Source organism: Mauremys mutica, chromosome 2, assembly GCF_020497125.1.
Source record: "Mauremys mutica isolate MM-2020 ecotype Southern chromosome 2, ASM2049712v1, whole genome shotgun sequence".
Classification (NCBI taxonomy): domain Eukaryota; kingdom Metazoa; phylum Chordata; order Testudines; family Geoemydidae; genus Mauremys; species Mauremys mutica.
The window spans coordinates 162,470,137-162,490,082 of NC_059073.1; the positions used below are offsets into that span (position 1 = coordinate 162,470,137).

The window sequence follows — 19,946 nt, forward strand, 5'->3', positions numbered from 1 at the left end:
AATGACTCTGAAGTTTAGGCATTTCCATTGTTCTCTGTTCTATGTAGTAAGGCCTACATTTTCAAAAATGCTACTAATTTTGGTTGCTTCCATTTTTCGGTGCTCCACCTGAGTTACTTAAGGCCTGATTTTTAGAAGTGCTGGGTGCTCACAACTTCAATTGATTGAAATTAATGGACTCAATTGCTTGGCACTTCTGAAAACCAAGGCATTAAGTGTGTCAAGGTGGGCATCGAAAAATTAGGGGACACCTTTGAAAATATAGCTACATCTGGGAAAGTGCAAATTGTCATTTGTTGCAGCTCAGATTTTTTTCTCCATCTTCAGTTTTCAAGCAAATAACCTACTACTCTTAAATAAAAGCAGCTTGAGAATTTTCATGAAGTTAGCAAATAAAAATTATCTCAAATCTTTAGACAAAAGGTACATGTAATAATATAACTAAATAATCCAACCTGAGCAATAATGTACTTGCTAAAAACAAGCTTCGAGTTGCATTAAGTGTTTATGATACTAAAGAACTGGAGAAACTGTCGTGAAGAGAATGTTTTCTATGAATTGCATCATTTTACCCAATCATTTAAGCTCCAGCACAATGTCTTTACGTGTATCTTTTTTATTCATATGAATTATGTCTTTCAGGATATAAGTGGGAAATCACAATAAGTTCTTAGAAATTATAGTTTTTCATTCATTATTGTGGATTTCTGTGTTGCATAGGATAATACCAATGTTTGTCCCTGTCACCCAATTTAACAATAAAATTACAGTCAACATATCCATTTGAAAGCAGAGAGGTTACTGAAGGCAGTTGACCTTCTCCACGTACTGTGCTATCACACAATCGGGAGAATAATGTGATAGATATTTAATGAAGCCTAAATAGACACTCTGAAGATTGGCCTTGTCTGTCATTGGCTGAACAAGATTTAAAAAATTGCCTGAAGCCTCGTCGAACAGTTAAGCCGGGCAGGATCTAAAAGAGGAGTCTCTTTTCATGTGACTTTCAGAATAATGCAGCTGTAAACTGCTAAAAGTTCATTGAAAATTGCCAGAGAGACACTTCAAAATTCCTGGCAACTGGTTTTAAAATCTGAAGTTCTTTTGTAAGTAAAATAAATCTGTTTGCCCTTTTGACATATTAAATGCATTATGCCATGATACAAGGGAACATTGACTATGGCCTAATTTGAAGAAAATCCAAAAGATAACGTCTACGTCCTTGAGAGATGTATTCTCTTTAGATGAAATTCTCTCCAGTGCCAGGGCCTTTGTCTCACTTAAGCACCACATTAAAGACTTAAGAACCAACCAGCACATAAATATTCCCATCAAAAGTACTGTTTGATGGGACTACATATGTGCTTAAAATTATTCATGAGCATGTACATGCATTTTGCTGGATCGGGCCTATAATTGGAGCATCAGTGGGCTGGGGGAAAGCGTTTTCACTGAGGTGAATGTCAACCTTTTAAGATGAACTGGTATAAGGTAACCTATATCTGTCTATAATTTAATTAAAACTGCAATAGCTTTATAGAGAAGACATTGTCTAGAGCCCATTTCTATATCACTGTGAAAATGCAGCTACCTGATTAAATAAATGATTGATTGATTAATTGATTTATGGCAGCGGGCGGCCCCAGGCTTCAGAGTGGCTGAGGACAGAGGATTTTCACCTTCCCATCATTCTGGGTCATGGCACGCTCAGCGTACTCTCTCGCAGAGCCAAGAAACCAGAATCTATTCCCAAACCCAGGTATTCTGGCTGTCATCTGACCAGTCTTGAATTGTGATGTTTAATGCATACTAAGATTTGCTCCCAGAAGAGCTATGGAGAACACATTTAAATCTATAATAAATTGCTATTACAGAATTAAAAAAATACATCTGATACATTTTAATTTAGTGTACCTTATGCACTGTAGGCCAAATCCTGCTCACTTTACTTACACAAGTAGTCCCATGAATTGCAGTGGCATTGTCACATGACCAAAGTCCTGTATGAACATTGCACATTGGAGAGAGGGATAAATAAGTTTGGTCCAGTTAGCTCCCTTTAAAGCTGTTGATTATTTACATCTTTTGATCAGAAATGCACTTATTGCTAAATACTGTATTTCAGTTAGCAAATGAAATACTTTTTGTCAAGCCCTTCTTTTGTGATCCAAGCACACTTTAAAAAAAAAAGTCAGTACATTTCATTATGGGAACAAAATTAATCAAGTTAATCTATTCTGTCGATAAAATGAATGTGTTCAAAGTATCAACAAAGTTCTTGATGAAATATAAATATCCTGTGTTAACAGGAACAGGACAAGTAGATTTCATACAGATATAATTAACACCAATGAGGCTCAGCCTGATGTAGCATAACTAATCATTTTCTTATAAGGACACTATTCAGATTTTAGATATCAAAATTCCATTCCCTTAACTACTCCTTTCTTTTGATTTACCCTGACACCCTTCCTTTTCCTGCTAAAATGCTACTGTGTGGAGTTATTGCAAGAGAAAACAATAACTGCTACATCTTCTGTAGACATCACACAAGCAAACTTGTGAACAAGTGTTGTGGTATAGACATAGCAAGCACTTACAGATTTGTTTGTTAGTCACACAGGACATAGCAGTTATGCTTTTTTTAATACAAAATAATTTCATTGCAGTCGTGCAATCAATGAAATAAACTTATAGGCTCTACTTTTAACAATTCCTATCTTATATGTCTTTTCAAATAACATTCCTGCCAGTCCTTCTTATTCCCTTTTACATTTACTAACAATATTAGAAAGAGAAGGGACTGCCATTATTTTATTATCACTTATTTTTTTATCATTTAACATGGCTTAAAGTAACCATTACCAGCATGAAACAATCTATTAAATACTGTACAATTCCTAGTATGTAAATAAATAGTTCTCATGATGGGCTAAAGCCGACACTAGATGAATTACAAAAGGTACCATATATTGGCCCGATACTCCACTGCCTTGCACCTATGTCATCATTTATATCTGTTCAAAGAGGATATAAAACCCTGCCAAATCAAAATAGTAGCACTGACAACACATGATGGAATGGGAGAATCTGACCCTTTGTTTCCATGTAGATTTGCTGGAGATATCTTTCTGAAAGGTTGTTGTTTCTAAATAGTCCCATAACAGACTGTATGTGATAAAATTTCAGTTTATTTGTATCATTTTGCATTTGATGTTGTTTAATTCTTTTGATGCCATTCGTGTTAGAGGCCATTAAATGTATAGTATCACCTACCATTATTTTAGTCATTCTTAATTTTTTTGAAAATGTGCATGTTCCATTTGTAAGCAATTAGAGTCATTACAGCTGTCTTCTAAATATTTTGTAATATTCTAAAATTAATGAAGTCAAGGGTCAATCCCAGATTTTGGTCTAATTTACATTGGTGTAACCCTGTAGTAACTTCAATGAAGTTATACAGGTGTAGCTCAGAATCTGACCCTCGCTGTAATAATGTTTTGTTTCCTATTAATTTAGCTGTAGCCATAAAATGCAGTTGTGATGGTTCAATTTGACTATATATCTATATCTATATATACAGTCAAATTGAACCATCACAACTGCATTATATATATATTCATTTAAATTTATATTAGAAATATAATTTTCAGCCTTAAATGTGTGTGTTTGTATTAATGAGCAAATCTCCAAAGGTCTGAGCTTGAGTTTCAGTAAGCATCCAGAACTGTAGCTATTACCATTTCTTTTAGCACCAGGGGCTTAGTGGTACTAGTACATTCCTTTAATATTTGGTATTGTAACCAGCCTGCTGGTTTAGCAGAAGAATCTTTATATTATTTATAAGAGACACAGAGTAAAGAATTTGTAGAAGGTGAAGTAGTTCCCATCCAAAAACTGCTAAACTCATGAGATAACAGTGGAGTCAACAACAAACCACATTTCAGGAGTTTACTTTTCCATTAAATTCTCTGTACTGTTGTCTAGCAGAAATATTAATGTGTGTATTGTTGTCATCATAGTTATATGATAAAACAGTAACTGTAGAAGCAAGCTCCAGTTGTCATTTATGCCAAATGAAGGGGGCTCACTAGTGAAATCCAGGTCTTTTCTTTAGTTGCTAAATATAGAAGTAGGAGTCTAACTTTTAGTTCATAATTTTGTAAAAATTGTCCATTAAATGCTTTATCTTTGCACACAGTAGGCTCTTTTCCACTCTCTGTGAAGATCGACAAGTAAAATTTCAACTATCTCACCCCCCTAGTAGTATCTTTGACTGACAGCCTTCCTTCTGAACTGAGTTATTTAACTATAAGTCCCGAAGCTCGCTCAAGACTAAAGATGCGGACAGGTGTCTAGAATCTGAAGGGCTTTTGTGTATATATAAAGTCATGACTGCAGTACTTTTTTATTCAGATATTCAGTTCCTGGGAGTAAGATAAAGTTTTAATCCTTGAACGCAGTGTGTGCAACTTCAAAAATTAAATACAGATGTCTTTTTGGTCTTCTTAATTTTTTTACTCCTTTTAAATGTAATCTGAGTTCTGAAAGTGTCTCCAACAAAAATAAATCACAAACAAACAAACTTCAGAAAAATCCAGATGAAGCATCCAAAAGTCTGTTTACCTGTGCTAAGGTGCTGATGTAAAGATAGGCACATCACTATTTTACAATAAAGATTAAAATAACCAAACCCAGGAAGTGCTATCATTGAATGTAAAATACCTTCTAAACACTGTTAATTTGACTAATTTCAAGATGGAAAATGGTTAAATTTTATTTAAGTGTGGGCAGTTCTTTGTGTTGGTTGCTATTTTATTCAGATCAGTTCACATATCTCTAATAGTAATAATTTGTTAAATATATACAATCTTTAAAGTACAGAACTAGGGCTCATTCTTTATTACAGTGTAGCCTTGATGCTTGCATCTTATAATGTAGGCAAAGGGGAAAGCACATCTATGACAAGGAGATTCTTGGGTATCCCAATAAGGAAGTTGAATTATTTAGAAACTCATGACTTTACAGTAATCTTTAACTGTTTGCTGTGGTCCCCACTGCTAGCTTTGAAATTAAATGAAGTCGACAGGACTTTTTGTGTGATGTAATATTGAAATGACACAGAGAAGAAGGATATATCAAATTATAGCTATCATTTTGGCACTAAAACCTTGTTCTCTTCCTAGAAGAAAATGAAGAAGTATTGCTGTACTGTTGCGATGTTTTATTTTGGGCTTTCTTTGTTGAGGTTTCTGTATGTTGCTGCAGTAAGATCTAGTTCATCTCTGCCCTTTAGGGAAATAAAAAATGCTTGTTTCATGTGACTAGAAAATGTAAATTCAACCCAAGCAGTCTGATTGACTAAATGTTAAGCTTGTATGTTGATAACCTAGTTTCAACTCTTTCGTGTCCAACATGATCTAATAATTGCTGATGCAGAAATTGCTGTGGAAGTACATTTTATTAGTTACCTTGTTCACCATATTGAAATAGAGATTTAGGGACTGGTACCAGAATACAGATGTAGTTTAAAGATGTCTGTCATTGGAGGACACTGGGAAAGAGAACTAGCAGCAGCACTCAGTTCTGTTTTTCTTAGTTCATTTATCAGATGATGTGGTTCACATTCAGAGGAATGGATTTTCCCAGTGCACCTGAATATGTGAAATGTGAGTGAAAACATTCAGCTTTTGCTTGGTTTGGATATTTCTACCTTTTCTTGCTAAAAATATCATAGCCAAGTCTCTACATTCTAAGTAAATTTCAGTCCTTTTATTGATACTCCAGGTATTTTTAAAGAAAGTAGTTGTTGGAGGTACAAGTTCTGACGATTTTATAAGCTTGAGTTAACAGGGTGGACCTTTTGTTGGATGACTTGAAAACTCCCAAAAATATTTTATTAACAGACTACATATTGCTCTTCATTTAGGGTGATCTCTAATAATGTCCAGGTGTGTGCTTAAATTATGTGTTCAAATATGTGTGTGTTTATGGGCACATCATTTAATAACAGTCCTTCAGTTTTCTAAACAGAAAGAGTCTGTATTCTTGCAAAATTTTATTGGAACCGAAACCTACTGTAGCATGAGCATATGCACTAATTTTTAAGAAGGCTTGTTTGGATCACAGGATTCTATGGTGCCTCTACATATAAATTAACATATCATCATATTTTTCAACTGAAACAGTATTCTCCAAGCAGCACAAAACCCAAATGGTTTTTGATCACAGTCACTGTAACCATTCCTAATGTGTTCCTCGCCATTGGGGAATAGGTGATGACAGAAGATTGGGGTCAGTTTGTTTTTTTCAGCTCCTCAATTAAACAAGATTTGTCATGTTGTTGATGTTATCACATTTTATGTCCAGAGGTGGAGTAGAATAGCATGTTGGTTTACTTGTTGGTGTTGCAGGTAAAATGAGAGAGGTGTTCTATAGGTTCTGGTCTGTGCAAGTACTTTAGGGTTGAGTTTATCTACTGACCTGGAGTTTGGAATAGAACAACACATGTCCCACACCTGACTTCTGTAGCCACAAGTTAGGGATTAAATTTCCCACTTTATTGCATATCCATGTTAAAAGATGTCTAAGTTTTGCATTTGGAAGAAAAATGTCACTAAACATAAAATAAGTGCCTGTTGTCTGCATTAGATATTAGTCAAAATAATCTCTGCTCATTAAATATTTAAATTCTAGCTAACACATCTTATGCAGCAAAAAACATGGAAGGCAAAGATGCTAGCCCAAGTGCCAAATGCTGCCATGCCTTTTAGAACAGTAGACTATAGCCATTGTTCCTTTCTGAGAGGTATATGAAACGGTACTACAGTACTTTGAAAAATGCATTTATTATTTTATTGCAGTGTTTTGAAAGGCTAATTATTTAGCTGCATATAACATCAGCAAAATGAATAATGAACCCTATTATGTCTGACGTCTTGTTCTTCATGCTTTGCCTCACACCTTGTTACCTTTTCTTACAGCTGTTTTATTCATTAGATTAGGTCTTGTCATCATCATACTCACACAATAGGAAATCAATAATTAATTATGGATAGGTAAAGTGATGCCTGACTGATTTCCTGAAACCTTCCTCTGCCACAGCATATAAGGCAGTTGAGCACAGTTATCTAGCAGTTTTTCACTTAGATGGATTTTCAAAGTTATTGATACATCAGAGACTGATTGTGTATCCTTCACAACTAACCTCAGGAGCTCAGATTTAAAATAATGCCCACAGTGGTTACTTCTGTTTCATATGGCTGATGACACTAGTAAAAGAGTGTTTGAAAGAAAGAGAACTGGACAAAATCATTTGAGATACAGTGAAAGAAAAAAACGTGGCCAACTATCTCAACAGGGCTTAGAATCTGAGGCTCTGCAATAATAATTTCAAAAGCGAGACACGGAAAATGCATTAATAATTCTTTAGGTATGGGATGTTGACATTCTGAGAATTAATGAATCTTGCTTTCAGAGTCTTGAAGATAGAGGCTGGGAGCACTAAATCCTATACAGAAATGAAAGAAGTAAACTACTGATTTTGAAGATGTCACTTTATCAGAGAAATAGCCTGCCTAGTGCTTATTAATCCTTATTCAGTTCCAGTTTTGCTATAGTAAATGATTGTATGACCTAGGAATCTTTTTCGCCCTTCCTTCCTTAATATAAATTCCCATTACCAGATTCTTAAAGAGGCTGACATTTCTGTGATGTGTAGAAACTGCACATTTATAAATGTTATTTGTTTATTTAACTTCACGTTGGGAATTTTTGGCTGAATAACAACCACAGAATGGAGTCAATTGTGTATAGTCAGAGCGTAGAATGGAAATATTGTTGTGCATAGTTTATACATTCCTTTTCAGGCATGCTTGAGTTAGATTGTACCTTTAAAACGTAGCCCTCAAGATCAGAGAGTCTGACTGACTTAGAGAGAACTCCTTATCGGGCTTTAGAGAAATGCAGACTACAGCAACAGCTCAGCCACCCATTTACAGAGTGCACTGCTCACTCCCCACAAGGCTGCCAGCTATGCTGATTGGTACACAGGGGGAGATTAAGAGAGCACACCACCATCATCCCAACACTTTGGGTAGGCATGCCGGGGGCAGTGTCTGTGCTCCCCAATTACAGGTGTGTGAAAGGAGAACCAGGGGAAAGTTTTTGTGCCACTCTCCCACACTGGCATATCTGACCGGGGCAGTCACAGGTGTGGCCCATAACATTTTTGTTGCAAGTAACAGGAAATACATTCTTCTTTTTGTTCTGACCACTACAGTCATGCTCTCATAAATATAGCGTTAAAAACTCTTGCAATTAATTAACAGATTTACATATATTTAGTGTTTTTCTGAAACCCAAGTTCCTGGAGTAATGATATTAAGTGGGAATCTCAGCTTTCATTCTTTTTAAAAGTATGTTTTCAGCCCTCATGATTGCAAAGAAAAGCTGGAGAACATGAATCCTAAAGTCTCAAAAACAAAAAGGCAAAGAAACAACCCCACATGTATTAATTTTTAAATCTGATTATTTTGAGGGAGTGACATGATTTTTGGACAATTGGGGTTGGCAGACCTGCAGATATTCCCCTCCGTACTCTGAAGTCAGTTTCTCTAGATTTATATTGACATAACGTAATGCAGCATCTGGCCCAAAGTAGTTAACCAAAAAATGAACTACAAGTGTCCAAATTGGGAGCATTTCAAATCTTTCTGAATGCTTCCTATTGCTCTTTTCAATAACAAATCTTGAGTTCTCATTTTGATATTAAACGACAAAATCCTGGGAATAAAAATCCTCTATGTATCTTTTATAATTATCTCTCATTTTACCGCAAGCATTTGAAAATACAAAGCCATTTCTTCAGAGTATCTCATATAATAGGTCAATATAACGAGCTTAAGGATGCTCTACTACTTCTGTGTTTCTGTTGAGACAATACAAACAGATCAATAAATGTTCATCCTTCTTGGACCTTAGGACTTTTCCTTCTGAATATGAGATGTTTAAGAATGACTTCATTGTATTAATATGACCAGCTTATTGAAAATGATATTTTTATTTTTATTTTTTTTGTAAATAAGGGATGTTTTGGAAAGGGCTGGATTTAGAAAATTAATTAAATTAATTATTAATTAAATTAAAGCAAAAATCCCAAACCTTCAGTCCAAAATAACTGCAAGTACACTAGCAGGGCCTATGCATTTTTGCTTTTTGTATGTATAAATCTATCTATCTATCTACAGTAAATATTTATATATGCACAAATTTATATTTTTTAAATGGTACATTCTTTAACTACGGAATGCAGGGAATCACAATTTCCATCTGACATGTTGCATCTTGCTGAGGACATTATCTTTATGCAAACCACATTCTCTGCAATATATGTAAACATATATGTGACAGGTTCTGATAAATTGATATTTTTCTGCACGATGTTTACTGCTACCTGTGTTTATAACAGATAGAGTGGGGGTCTCAAACTTTTCCACAATTCCACTGAACCACAGCTTAATAGGACAGTTGCCTCTTGTCATCTCCCCTCCCATTCATTAGTATATAACATCCATGTGTCCACTACCTCAAGTGTGTACATGGAAAAGTCATAAGAGGAAAGTATTTCAATATATCTTTTTGGCTTCTGTGAATCAGTTTGGCAGCTGGAAACAAGGAGGAGAATCAGTCTGAGCACTGTACTGCCCATAAATGCTAGGTGGACCATCAGTGTTGAGAACCACTAAGGAATGAACTTACTGCATTTAATGTTTCTAGATATTAGATACTAATGATAAATGTAGTTGTTGCTAAATATTTTAGACTATATTATTTCTAAGATCCCAGTCAGAAACTCTGCTAGATGCATGTGCACATTCCTCACCACGTACCGTCGTGTTGAATGCTTAGCTTTCATATGCCAATATGTGTAGAGTATCTGATTCAGTTCTAATATCTGTTGGGTCTTATTAGTGTCAGGACAACAAACTGCAAGGGAAAAGATGTCCAGAATTGTATCAGTCTGATGAGACTTGACTTCATTCACATCAGCTTTATCCTTTAAATTAGACAATGTCACACTAGTGCACACCAGTCAGGAATGTTCCACTTAGCCTGACAACAAAGCTTCAGCATGAAAAAGATGCAGCACCAACAACTGAGAGCAATTTCCTGCTGAGTTCCAAAGTAAGCTCAGTCAACATAATGCACTTGTTTGTTACGGTATCATATACCCTATCACTTTCTATTTCTAACATCAGCTTGCTGGGTGTAGTTCTTTCATAGGTGCTTACCCTGGCATTTTACCATATTATATCATTACAGGAAATGTCATATTTATAATTAATAAGATGGCAATAGCAAAATGCTAGCTCGTAGGCACAGAAGAGGAACGAGAAGAAGGTTCCAATCCTGCTTTGTTGAATGGCAAAACTCCTGTTGATTCCAGGCAGAACAGTATTGGGCCTGAAGGAGAAAATAGAATGTTAGAAAGTTTTAAAATATATATTTTGTAAATAGTTTCTATCTCAGTAATTTCATAGTATGATGTTTGTTGTCATTACTTCTTCTCTTCTGTACCGGGACACCACAGGAGTTGGTGTCTTTCTTTCTGACAAACACTTTGGTAATTCTGAAGGCAGTAATCAGAGTACAGGCCTCAATAAGAGTCGAATATCTGCATATTCGTTGCAGTTATTGAAAACCCTACACTTTTATGCAAATCACTCACCTGATTGGCTAATGATTATCAACTAGTCATAGGACAGGGATTTTTACACTGCAAGACTATTAAGAAATAACTAAGAAGTGATTATATTAGTATGAACCTTTAAACTAATCAGGGCCAGGAAACGGCACAACTTGCAAAAATGGTAGTTTTCTGCCAGTAAATAAGCAGCATCTCTGCCTTCTGATCAGCTGAAATAACTACATTCTGATTTTGATTAAGCCACTTAGAATAGAGTTTGCTGAAATAGTATGGGATTCTCAGAGATATGCTTCCATGTGTAAATTTTACAGAAGTATTATAAGAATATTCTCAAAACAAAAGCCAGTCAGCATTGCCCAGTGGTGTGATGTCATTTTTGGGAGGATGTTATTAGATGTTATAATGATATTTTACTTTGGGAGGTGAACGGAAATTTGACATTGAAATCTCAGCAGGGAAGGTTAAGAGACAGTACTTGAGATTAAACTTGAGTAGGATCTTTAACTTCTGTACAATCAAACTAAACTGAGTTCTAAAACCATGTTGTGTGGATTTTGCTGCTAATTGATTCTAATAGCAGCAGTGTGGTCTAGTAGGTCGGGCACTGGACTTAAAGTCAGGAGAACTTGGTTCTGTTGTTAATGTTGCTAAGTGTTGCTAGTGCTGCAATGTTGTTAATGCTGCTAGTGCCACTGCTCTTGGAGCTGTGATGGTATCTGCACTAGCAGAGAGCGCAGCGCGTTGATTCAGCAGACCTTGATGTTACTCTACAGAAAGACCACAAGCTCTGTTCTGTGGTGAAAAGCGTAGTCAGGTTTATTGTTGACAAAGCATGGTACTTTTGCCCCATGGGAGTTACAGGTACACTAACACATGTGTGCCCACGACAAGGTACCAGTTTGGTCAACATAACATGATGCTGTCCTCTAGGCCAGTACAAAGCTGCCCCTCCTATGTCTTCTCCTATTATACATTGATATAAACACATTACATTTTACATTCCATATGTTGTTAGTTACCATCCTTCTATCTTGTACCTGCTAGTTCAAACGAAACAACCTCATCCACTATCCTGTCATTCCATCCATATCTTATGAGAGGTCAGTGTGTTCTTATACCCGCTCTTGGGGAATTTGTTTATGTAGTTACTTGAGAGCTGTGGGTGCTTCTGTACCATCCCCTCAGGTCAGGAATATGCTGACTTGGTTGGCTAATACCTAGTGTGTTGCTATTTTGCCAAGACCAGGCCCACTCTGGTTGACAGCCTTCGGTTCATACTGTTAGTTATGCCTAGGGCTCCAGCAAGGCCTACAGGTTCTATTCAGCTCCACGACTGGTCTGCTGTTGGTCCTTGGGAAAATCATTTTCTCCCTCTTCCATCTTGCCCTTTGTCCTGTCTATTTAGATTGTAAGCTCCTCATGGCAGGCAGGGACTATCTTTCACTATGTTTGTACAGTACATACTAAAATCAGGATTGAGTCAGGTGTGGGAAGGGGGCCAGCTCAGGCTGAAGTAGCTGGGTTTATATACCCTCTCCCTGACCAAGACGTATCTTTGAAAGATAACAAGAACTAAAGAAGCTGAAACAGGCATTTGACATAGTCTTTTAATCTTACGTACAGTACATGAATACACCTAACACCAGACAAAATAATCACCTGCTGCGGCTCAGAGGAGAATGATTGAATCTCGTAATGACTCAGAGCTGAGCAGAGAGATGACATACTGGCACAAGCGTGAAGCCTATGAAAAATGATTAGTTCTAAACTCTTGTTCTGTTTTTCTCCACAACTGTTATGCGTAGCTCTCCACTTAAAAGTTACTCGCTGCCGGATTCCTGACAACACATAACTGGATATATGCCAGTGTTGATCTAGTTGCAATAAATACATGCCTTCTCCTGGGGCCTTCATATTACTTAGGAAAAATAGATTGTCATTATAGGCATAATCAGAATATAGTGCAAAATGTGGAACCTCTGAACAGCTGCTGAGGGCTGATATGACATTACCCTACTTTGGTTATTTGTGATTTCTTTAGGTGCACAGTTGCTACCTGTTAACTAACTGTTGGCAGTTAACAATGGCATCCCCTCTATAACAGAATTACACTGATTTTCTTTCCAGTTTATCAAATCTTTTTGTCCTATTTTTCCTTTGGTACATCAGGCTGATGGCAGATTGGTTTCTGAAAAACACTTGCACACAGACTTTGCTTTTGAAGATAGCACTTATTCTCTTTAGGAGACCCTTATATACTGTACCTTTAAGTATCCAAATCAATTTAATTAAATGTCATTATAGGCACTGGAGCTGAAACAAACTAATGAAAGCAAGCAGCACGTCAGGTGGTATTTATTTCTGCATTAAATTCAACACACTCCCTTTTGGCTCTTAAAAATTAGTTGAAATATTTAACATTAATAGCTTCTAGAATTGTTGATGGGAATAGTTTTAATGAATTTGTTAGAAACTGTTTACCTTAAAAATGGAAAGAAATTTCTCTTGTTGGAGCAGATGAGCGCTACGGATAGATTTTATTAAAAGTATTCAGCTTTTGGGGTATTATGGCGGCCTGTCAGACACATGCAAAAAATCCGTCAGAAAGCACTATTTGAACATTATCATCCAGTGACAGTGGTATCTACTGTAATCTGGCTAATCAAAAGCAATCTGAGCTCATAATAATATTTATAATTATATTAATGTTTGGGATAACTTTGTTTCACTGTACCAAAAATTGAAGCGCTCCAGTAAAACGAAGTGTGATGGTAGATTGATTTTGAATAAAGGAGCTGGGGGAGAGGAGAGGGGGGCTGATATAAGAGGCTCCTTATTATCTTTTTGCTCTGATATTGAAATGGTAAAACTTTTATTTTCATTTTCAGATGGACTAAAAAATGGACCAATTTTGTTAACAAAGGCTCTAACGTGTGTAGATATTGGACAACAGTCACATAGGACAGACTATAGGGACAGACCCTCATTTGGTGTAAATCTTCATAGCTCCACTGAAATCATTCAATAGAGTTGTGCCAGTTTACACTGGATGAGTATCTAGCCCATACTCTGTTAATTCTTTGCATTTACTTTTAGTGCCTTTATAGCTGAAGATTTTAATGTGCTCTACAAACATGCATGAATTATAACTCACAACACCCTGTGTGACAGAAGGTATTATAGTTCCTCATTCTGTTCTCACTTACCTCAGTGTAAATCAGAAGTAGCTCCATTGAGCAATGGATTTGCACTGAGTAAAACCAGTTTAAGTGAGAGGAGAATTGAGCCCAGTGTCTTTAATTGAGAGGCACACAGAGCGTAAGGGACAGAGTCCATGGCAGAGCCTAGAATGGAATCTCTTGACTCCCATTTATTTGCATTAGCCCCAAGTCCAGTCTTCCCCCATCAATCACATCTGTCTCCCAGAGCTCTAAGATTTTTCCCTTCTGTCTATTTGTGCATTTATATTAAATCAAAGAGGAATTAAAAGCATTTGGGGCCTTGCAATCCTGGAGATTCTAAAAGTTCCACTGTCAACTGAAATTGCACTTTGAGTCTCAGATTCTAGTCTCTGAAGCACCTATAGGTGGAGCTGCTCTCAGCAGAAAGAAAAACAATGGGGGATAGAGGGGAATAAGTCCTGTACAACCAAGCTTCATATCTACTGGCAGTCCAGCTACAACTAGATGTAACCCCTTCACTGCTGAGAACCACCGTAATGCCTGAAGAAACTTTTAGTGTTCTCTGAAGTGCCAAAGGAACTTCACCCAACTGGCTCCAGACGTCACTGCTATGGCGAGTTTGTGGTACTGTACAGGAAGGAGGGGTAACATTCACTTTCCAGTAGAATGCTAGAAGGATTCAGGTATGCGATGCAGTAAGCAAGCAGAAAGCTGCCATTTTTCCCTGCTCAGCTGAGAGCAACTTCAACCCCAGTTGTAGATACTTCAGAGAGATGTCATGATACAGGATGAACATGAAACAAAACGTGCCATTTTCAGCTGGCACAGAACATTTAAGATCCTAAAGCCTATAGTATTGTTAATTGATTTTTAAATGGGATTAAATGGATTTTTGAAAAGGTTTGAAGAACAATTAGTACCTTCATTTTTTAAGATTCATTGTCTCCATTTTATAGTGAGAATAACACTCTTCTCTGTCTATGTGTGTGAATGTGTGTGTGAGAGAGAAAGGAGGAGGTTAAAAGCAGTGGTTGTGTAGAATTTCCCTGTGCTAAAAAAAAAAACAAAAACCAAAAACACCCTCCTGCTATTGCTATTTGAAAGTTCGTCTCCACAAGGATTAGAACTGTACTTACTAGTCATTTTCCAGCAGACTTGTAGCCAGCATGGCTTTGGCACACTTTCAATGTGCAGTGTGGACAGGGATTTAAAAAACTAACAAAAACACCCATCATAGTAAAACCTGGGAAAAAAACACTCCTTATAATAAAACTTGTTTTATGAAGCACCCACTTTTTTGAAGCTCTGCATAGTTTGGTTAAGGATCCTTCCACCATATCCCTCATAGAGATGGCGATAAGGAGGTCCCAACAAGGGCTGTATGCACCGCAATTTGTGTGCTCACTCTAACTGTGGGGAGAGCTGAAAATCTTGAAAGCTTGCTTCATCCCTTTGATATGCCTCTTTGCTCTTCATGCAGTGGTCCATGGACCTGCAAGTCAACTGTAGCATCAATGTCACCTCGTTGTACAGGTGGAGAGTGCTGGATGGTCATTTCACTCCTTTGACATCAGATCTCCCCAGAGGGTGGCCTGCTCCCCCCTTCTGCCCTCACGTCTCCTCCACTTGGGCTAGCCCAGGGTTGCTCAAACAGCGGTCCCGGCTTGTGTAGGGAAAGCCCCTGGTACGCCGGGCCAGTGTGTTTACCTGCCCTGTCCGCAGGTCCAGCTGATCGCGGCTCCCACTGGCCAGAGTTCACCGCTGCAGGCCAATGGGAGCTGCTGGAAGTGGCGGCCAGTAAGTCTCTCGGCCCGCGCCGCTTCCAGCAGCTCCCATTGTCCCGGAGCAGCGATCCGCAGCCAGTGGGAGCTGTGATCAGCCGGACCTGCAGATGGGGCAGATAAACACACTGGCCCAGCCCGCCAGAGGCTTTGCCTATACAAGCGGCGACCCCTATTTGAGAAACCCTGGACTAGCAGATCTGTCACTTTAAAATAAAATAATTAGAAATGTGAAAAGCCTGCCGCCATTCCCATGAGAACTGCTAATCTCAAGAGAATGGAAAGAGGGAAGAGGGGATCAGTGCTTCTCACTGGGATCAAAGATTTCAAAGTAATAAGTGTGTGATTCTCATAAAAGATAAGTTATTATGTACGTTAATATTAACTAAGATGTGTACCTGGTAAAATTTTATTTATAAAGTTTTCTGAGACTATTGTGTAAGATCTTGAACTGTGGGTGGGAATAAATAGGTAAGATAAATGGAATTAAACTATTCATTATGACATTTCAAAGACTTTTAACTCTTAGCTCTTGTTTTATGTCTCCATGTGCTTTAAGCAGTCTCTGATCATTTCCAAATTGGTTTAACATAAAGAAAAAACAGTAGTTGTGCACTTGAAAATAATATCAGGTTTTAACATCATCATTGGGTCTAGAGCTTGAAGGGCACATCTTACAAGAACATAAGAACAGCCATATGGGTCAGACCAAAGGTCCATCTAGCCCAATATCTTGTCTTCTGACAATGGCCAATGCCAGGTGCCCCAGAGGGCATGAACAGAACAGGTAATAATCAAGTGATCCATCCCGTCACCCATTCCCAGCTTCTGTCCATCCTGGCTAATAGCCATTAATGAGCTTATCCTCCATGAACTTATCTAGTTCTTTTTTTAACCCTGTTATAGTCTTGGCCTTCACAACATCCTCTGGCAAGGAGTTCCACAGGTTGACTGTGCGTTGTGTGAAAAAAATACTTCCTTCTGTTTGTTTTAAACCTGCTGGCTATTAATTTCATTTGTTGACCCCTAGTTCTTGTGTTATGAGAAGGAGTAAATAACACTGCCTTATTTACTTTCTCCATACCAGTCATGATTTTATAGACCTCTATTGTATCCCCCCTTAGTCGTCTCTTTTCCAAGCTCAAAAGTTGCAGTCTTGTTAATCTCTCCTCATATGGCGGCCGTTCCATACCCTACTCATTTTTGTTGCCATTTTCTGAACCTTTTCTAATTCCAATATATCTGTTTTGAGATGGGGCAACCACATCTGCACGCAATATTCAAGATGTGGGCATACAATGGATTTATAAACACTTCTAAGTCATCTGCTTGCTGGAGATGATTGATTGGATTTAGAAAATTCTTTCTTATCATTGGTAATAAGGATTAACTGACATTTTCTAGTAATTCTTACTATTCTTTATTGGGTCTCTGTTTTTCTCCCTACATTTTCTATATGGCCCTTCACTGCCTGGGGACATAGAGATCCTGTGAAGAGGCACAAACATCACTTTTCTATATGGACAAATGCTCTATAGCTAGCCACTCCAATGAAAATAATGGACCCATCTTCAAAAGCTATGACCCAAATTTCACTCTTTTAATTTTCCTTTTAAACGTGTTGTAATTTCACAGTTGACACACAGCCACTTACCAATGCACTGTGCAAACAACATAGAGGGAGGAGATGTGCATTCAGTGCTTTTAACTGTAACTTGAGTGTGTCTATTTCAAGTTATCAATATTATGTATAGCTAGAAATCTAATAAGCAAGCATCTTCTTTGCTTTTGCTGTTTAAAAAAGAAAAACAGCACCACTTTTCCTCAGCAGAGTGTTCTGAAAGTACAGGTGGTGTCAATTACTTTTCATATAGCAAAATAGCCAAATTAAGAGGGAAATTGGAGCCAGTTTTAACAATGTTTTATAATATATATTTTTAATCACACTTATATGAGCCTTGCAAAATTCTTTTTGCCTCCTCACTTGGGACTTGACCCAATATTCATTGAGGTCAATGGGAGTTGGATCAGGTCCCTGGAAAGCATTTTTTTCAAGGGCTAAGTAAAGTGTTATCGTAGGAGTGGCAAGTGGATTTTGTGCCCAACTTGGTAAACTTACATTACAGATTTGGCACAAGATTTACAGATGATAAAAGATATTTCACCAGTAAATATTTTGTGGCATCTGAAATAATATAATGGAGTCCAATATCAGTGCTACGAATAGCCATTTTAGCTCTCATTATGCTTTCATGCTAGTTTAATTAATTAAGAAAAATGTTACTGTTTAGTATTTATGTTATGTTATGTTAGACCATAAAGCAGTTGTAGGCTCCCCAGTGGTTGACTCCTTAACAAATAAAGTCATTTTCAGTAATATGAACTTGAACAGCAGCTAACTTAGAAATGTTCATATCATTACACATTTCAATTTCAAATACAGAGGGCAACTTTTTCTGTGCACCCTAGAGAAAACAGTGCTGGGGAAAATGGACATTATATTATAATAAAACATTATAAAGAACCTACTCTTGTTTCCCAGTTATGAACAAACAGCTGAGCAGTCTCAGTGTATTAACTAGACTAGAGGGTGTGTGAAATATTTATACAAAATTCAAAAGGCTTGAATGCTCATCTAGCCATTTAACATTTTCTTGCAAAATTAAAATGTTCTTTGGAATAGAACTGTTTTCGAGGAAAAAATGTTTACACTGTAAAAACAGACAAAATGTCATGCTTTTGCATATTTTCACAGCTGGCTTATCATTTGTATGACATTCCAGGAAAAGTAGTGGTGTGAAAAAGGGCAGAACGAAAACACCTAAAATTGTATTCAAATTCTACATAATTTTGCACAGCCCTAAAAGGGATTGTGTCTTTGTGTCTGTTGTAGGTGTTTTGGGGGATACATTGTAGTGTCTGGGGGGTTGTTTATACAGTGGGAAAATGTGCACTATGGAGGGTGGCATTATAAAATCCACTAACATGTTTTGCATTAATTGGTCCACGTGGACCCTAGTGTTGGTGCACACTAATAATTCCCTAGTGTGATTTAACAGCATTATATCAGGGAACTTTCAGAGTGCACCAACAGGGTTTCCACAGACCAATTAATGTGCAACACATCAGTGCACTTTAGAAATCACACCTCCCCGTGCTCCCATAGAGGACATTACCCTGTTGTGTGGACGGACCCTGAGCACCATCTTATATTTTGCAGCACTGAGCATACTTGGCATGCTGTAATTAGGCAGAGTAAAGCAGCCTAGCATTGGAGAACAGAGTAGCCGTTGTGAGCTAATATGTAATTACTGTAACTGAGTATTCATAATAATTAGTGAAAACACTGATTAAATACAAATATTATTTACATTTAATGGAGTATTGTATATATGCATCTTTTTCACTGAAACCTGTCCCAATGTTTGATGTTGTCCTCATGCAGGATGGATGGTCACAGTATCACTTTGTAGCCTCATCTTCAACAATAGAGCGGGATCGGCAAAGACCATACTCTTCATCACGCACGCCCTCCATCTCACCAGTGCGCATGTCTCCTAATAATCGCTCAGGTAAGACTATGCTTCCAGGGCTGAAGTAAACAGAGAAGTAATCTAGTAATGTCATCTTTCCATTTTTAAGCACCGTCAGTGGCATCTAGATGCATTATTAGCCATGATGGGAGCTTGTGGGAAATTTTTTCATTCTTATCAGTGTATCTTTGTATACAGGAATATTTTTTATTTGTGTCAATGCCTTGTAGAAATTTAAAGCAGACCTTCTATTCAGGGTAATCTTTTACTGCGAATGTCCATTCACTATTTTCCTTGTCCACTGCCAGTTAAGATTATCTGATTGGGAAAGTGAAAATTTCCCAGGCCATTGGGCCTACTGTTAGCATTGGGAAGATCCCCATCTCAGATGCCTCCAAGTAATTTGCTTTACTAGTCATAGAAACCACAAATTCATTTGTTATATATGTTTTATACTGTTAGACAGAACTTCAGCTAGTGTAAATCATCATAACTCCACTCCAGTCAATGGATCTACACCAACGTTCACCAACTGAGCATCTCGTTATGGATATATTTGCAGAAGGATTGACTGCAATGCTACATCTAATATCAATGTGGTGAACATATAAACTTCCATTAAATGCTATTTCATCCACTGTAGAATTATTTCTGTCTTACACAGAGGAATTGATTCAGTTTTCACATATAGAATTCAGGTCTCTTTTTCCTCCACTTATTCCAAGTTAAAATATGTCATTAC

The 19,946-nt window shown here is 37.3% G+C and overlaps 1 protein-coding gene across 4 annotated transcripts in view; it reads left to right on the plus strand.

Moving 5' to 3' along the window:
* The window catches only part of CTNND2 (catenin delta 2), a 1,196,137-nt gene that overhangs the window by 1,146,177 nt on the left and 30,014 nt on the right, over window positions 1-19,946 (plus strand). For 3 of the 4 annotated variants that reach the window (XM_045005429.1, XM_045005430.1, XM_045005431.1), the window contains 2 exons: window positions 1,634-1,759; window positions 19,117-19,243. In XM_045005429.1, coding sequence (XP_044861364.1) covers window positions 1,634-1,759; window positions 19,117-19,243 — 253 coding nt within the window. The remainder of the gene's footprint in view (window positions 1-1,633; window positions 1,760-19,116; window positions 19,244-19,946) is intronic. The other variant, XM_045005428.1, reaches the window with a different exon arrangement.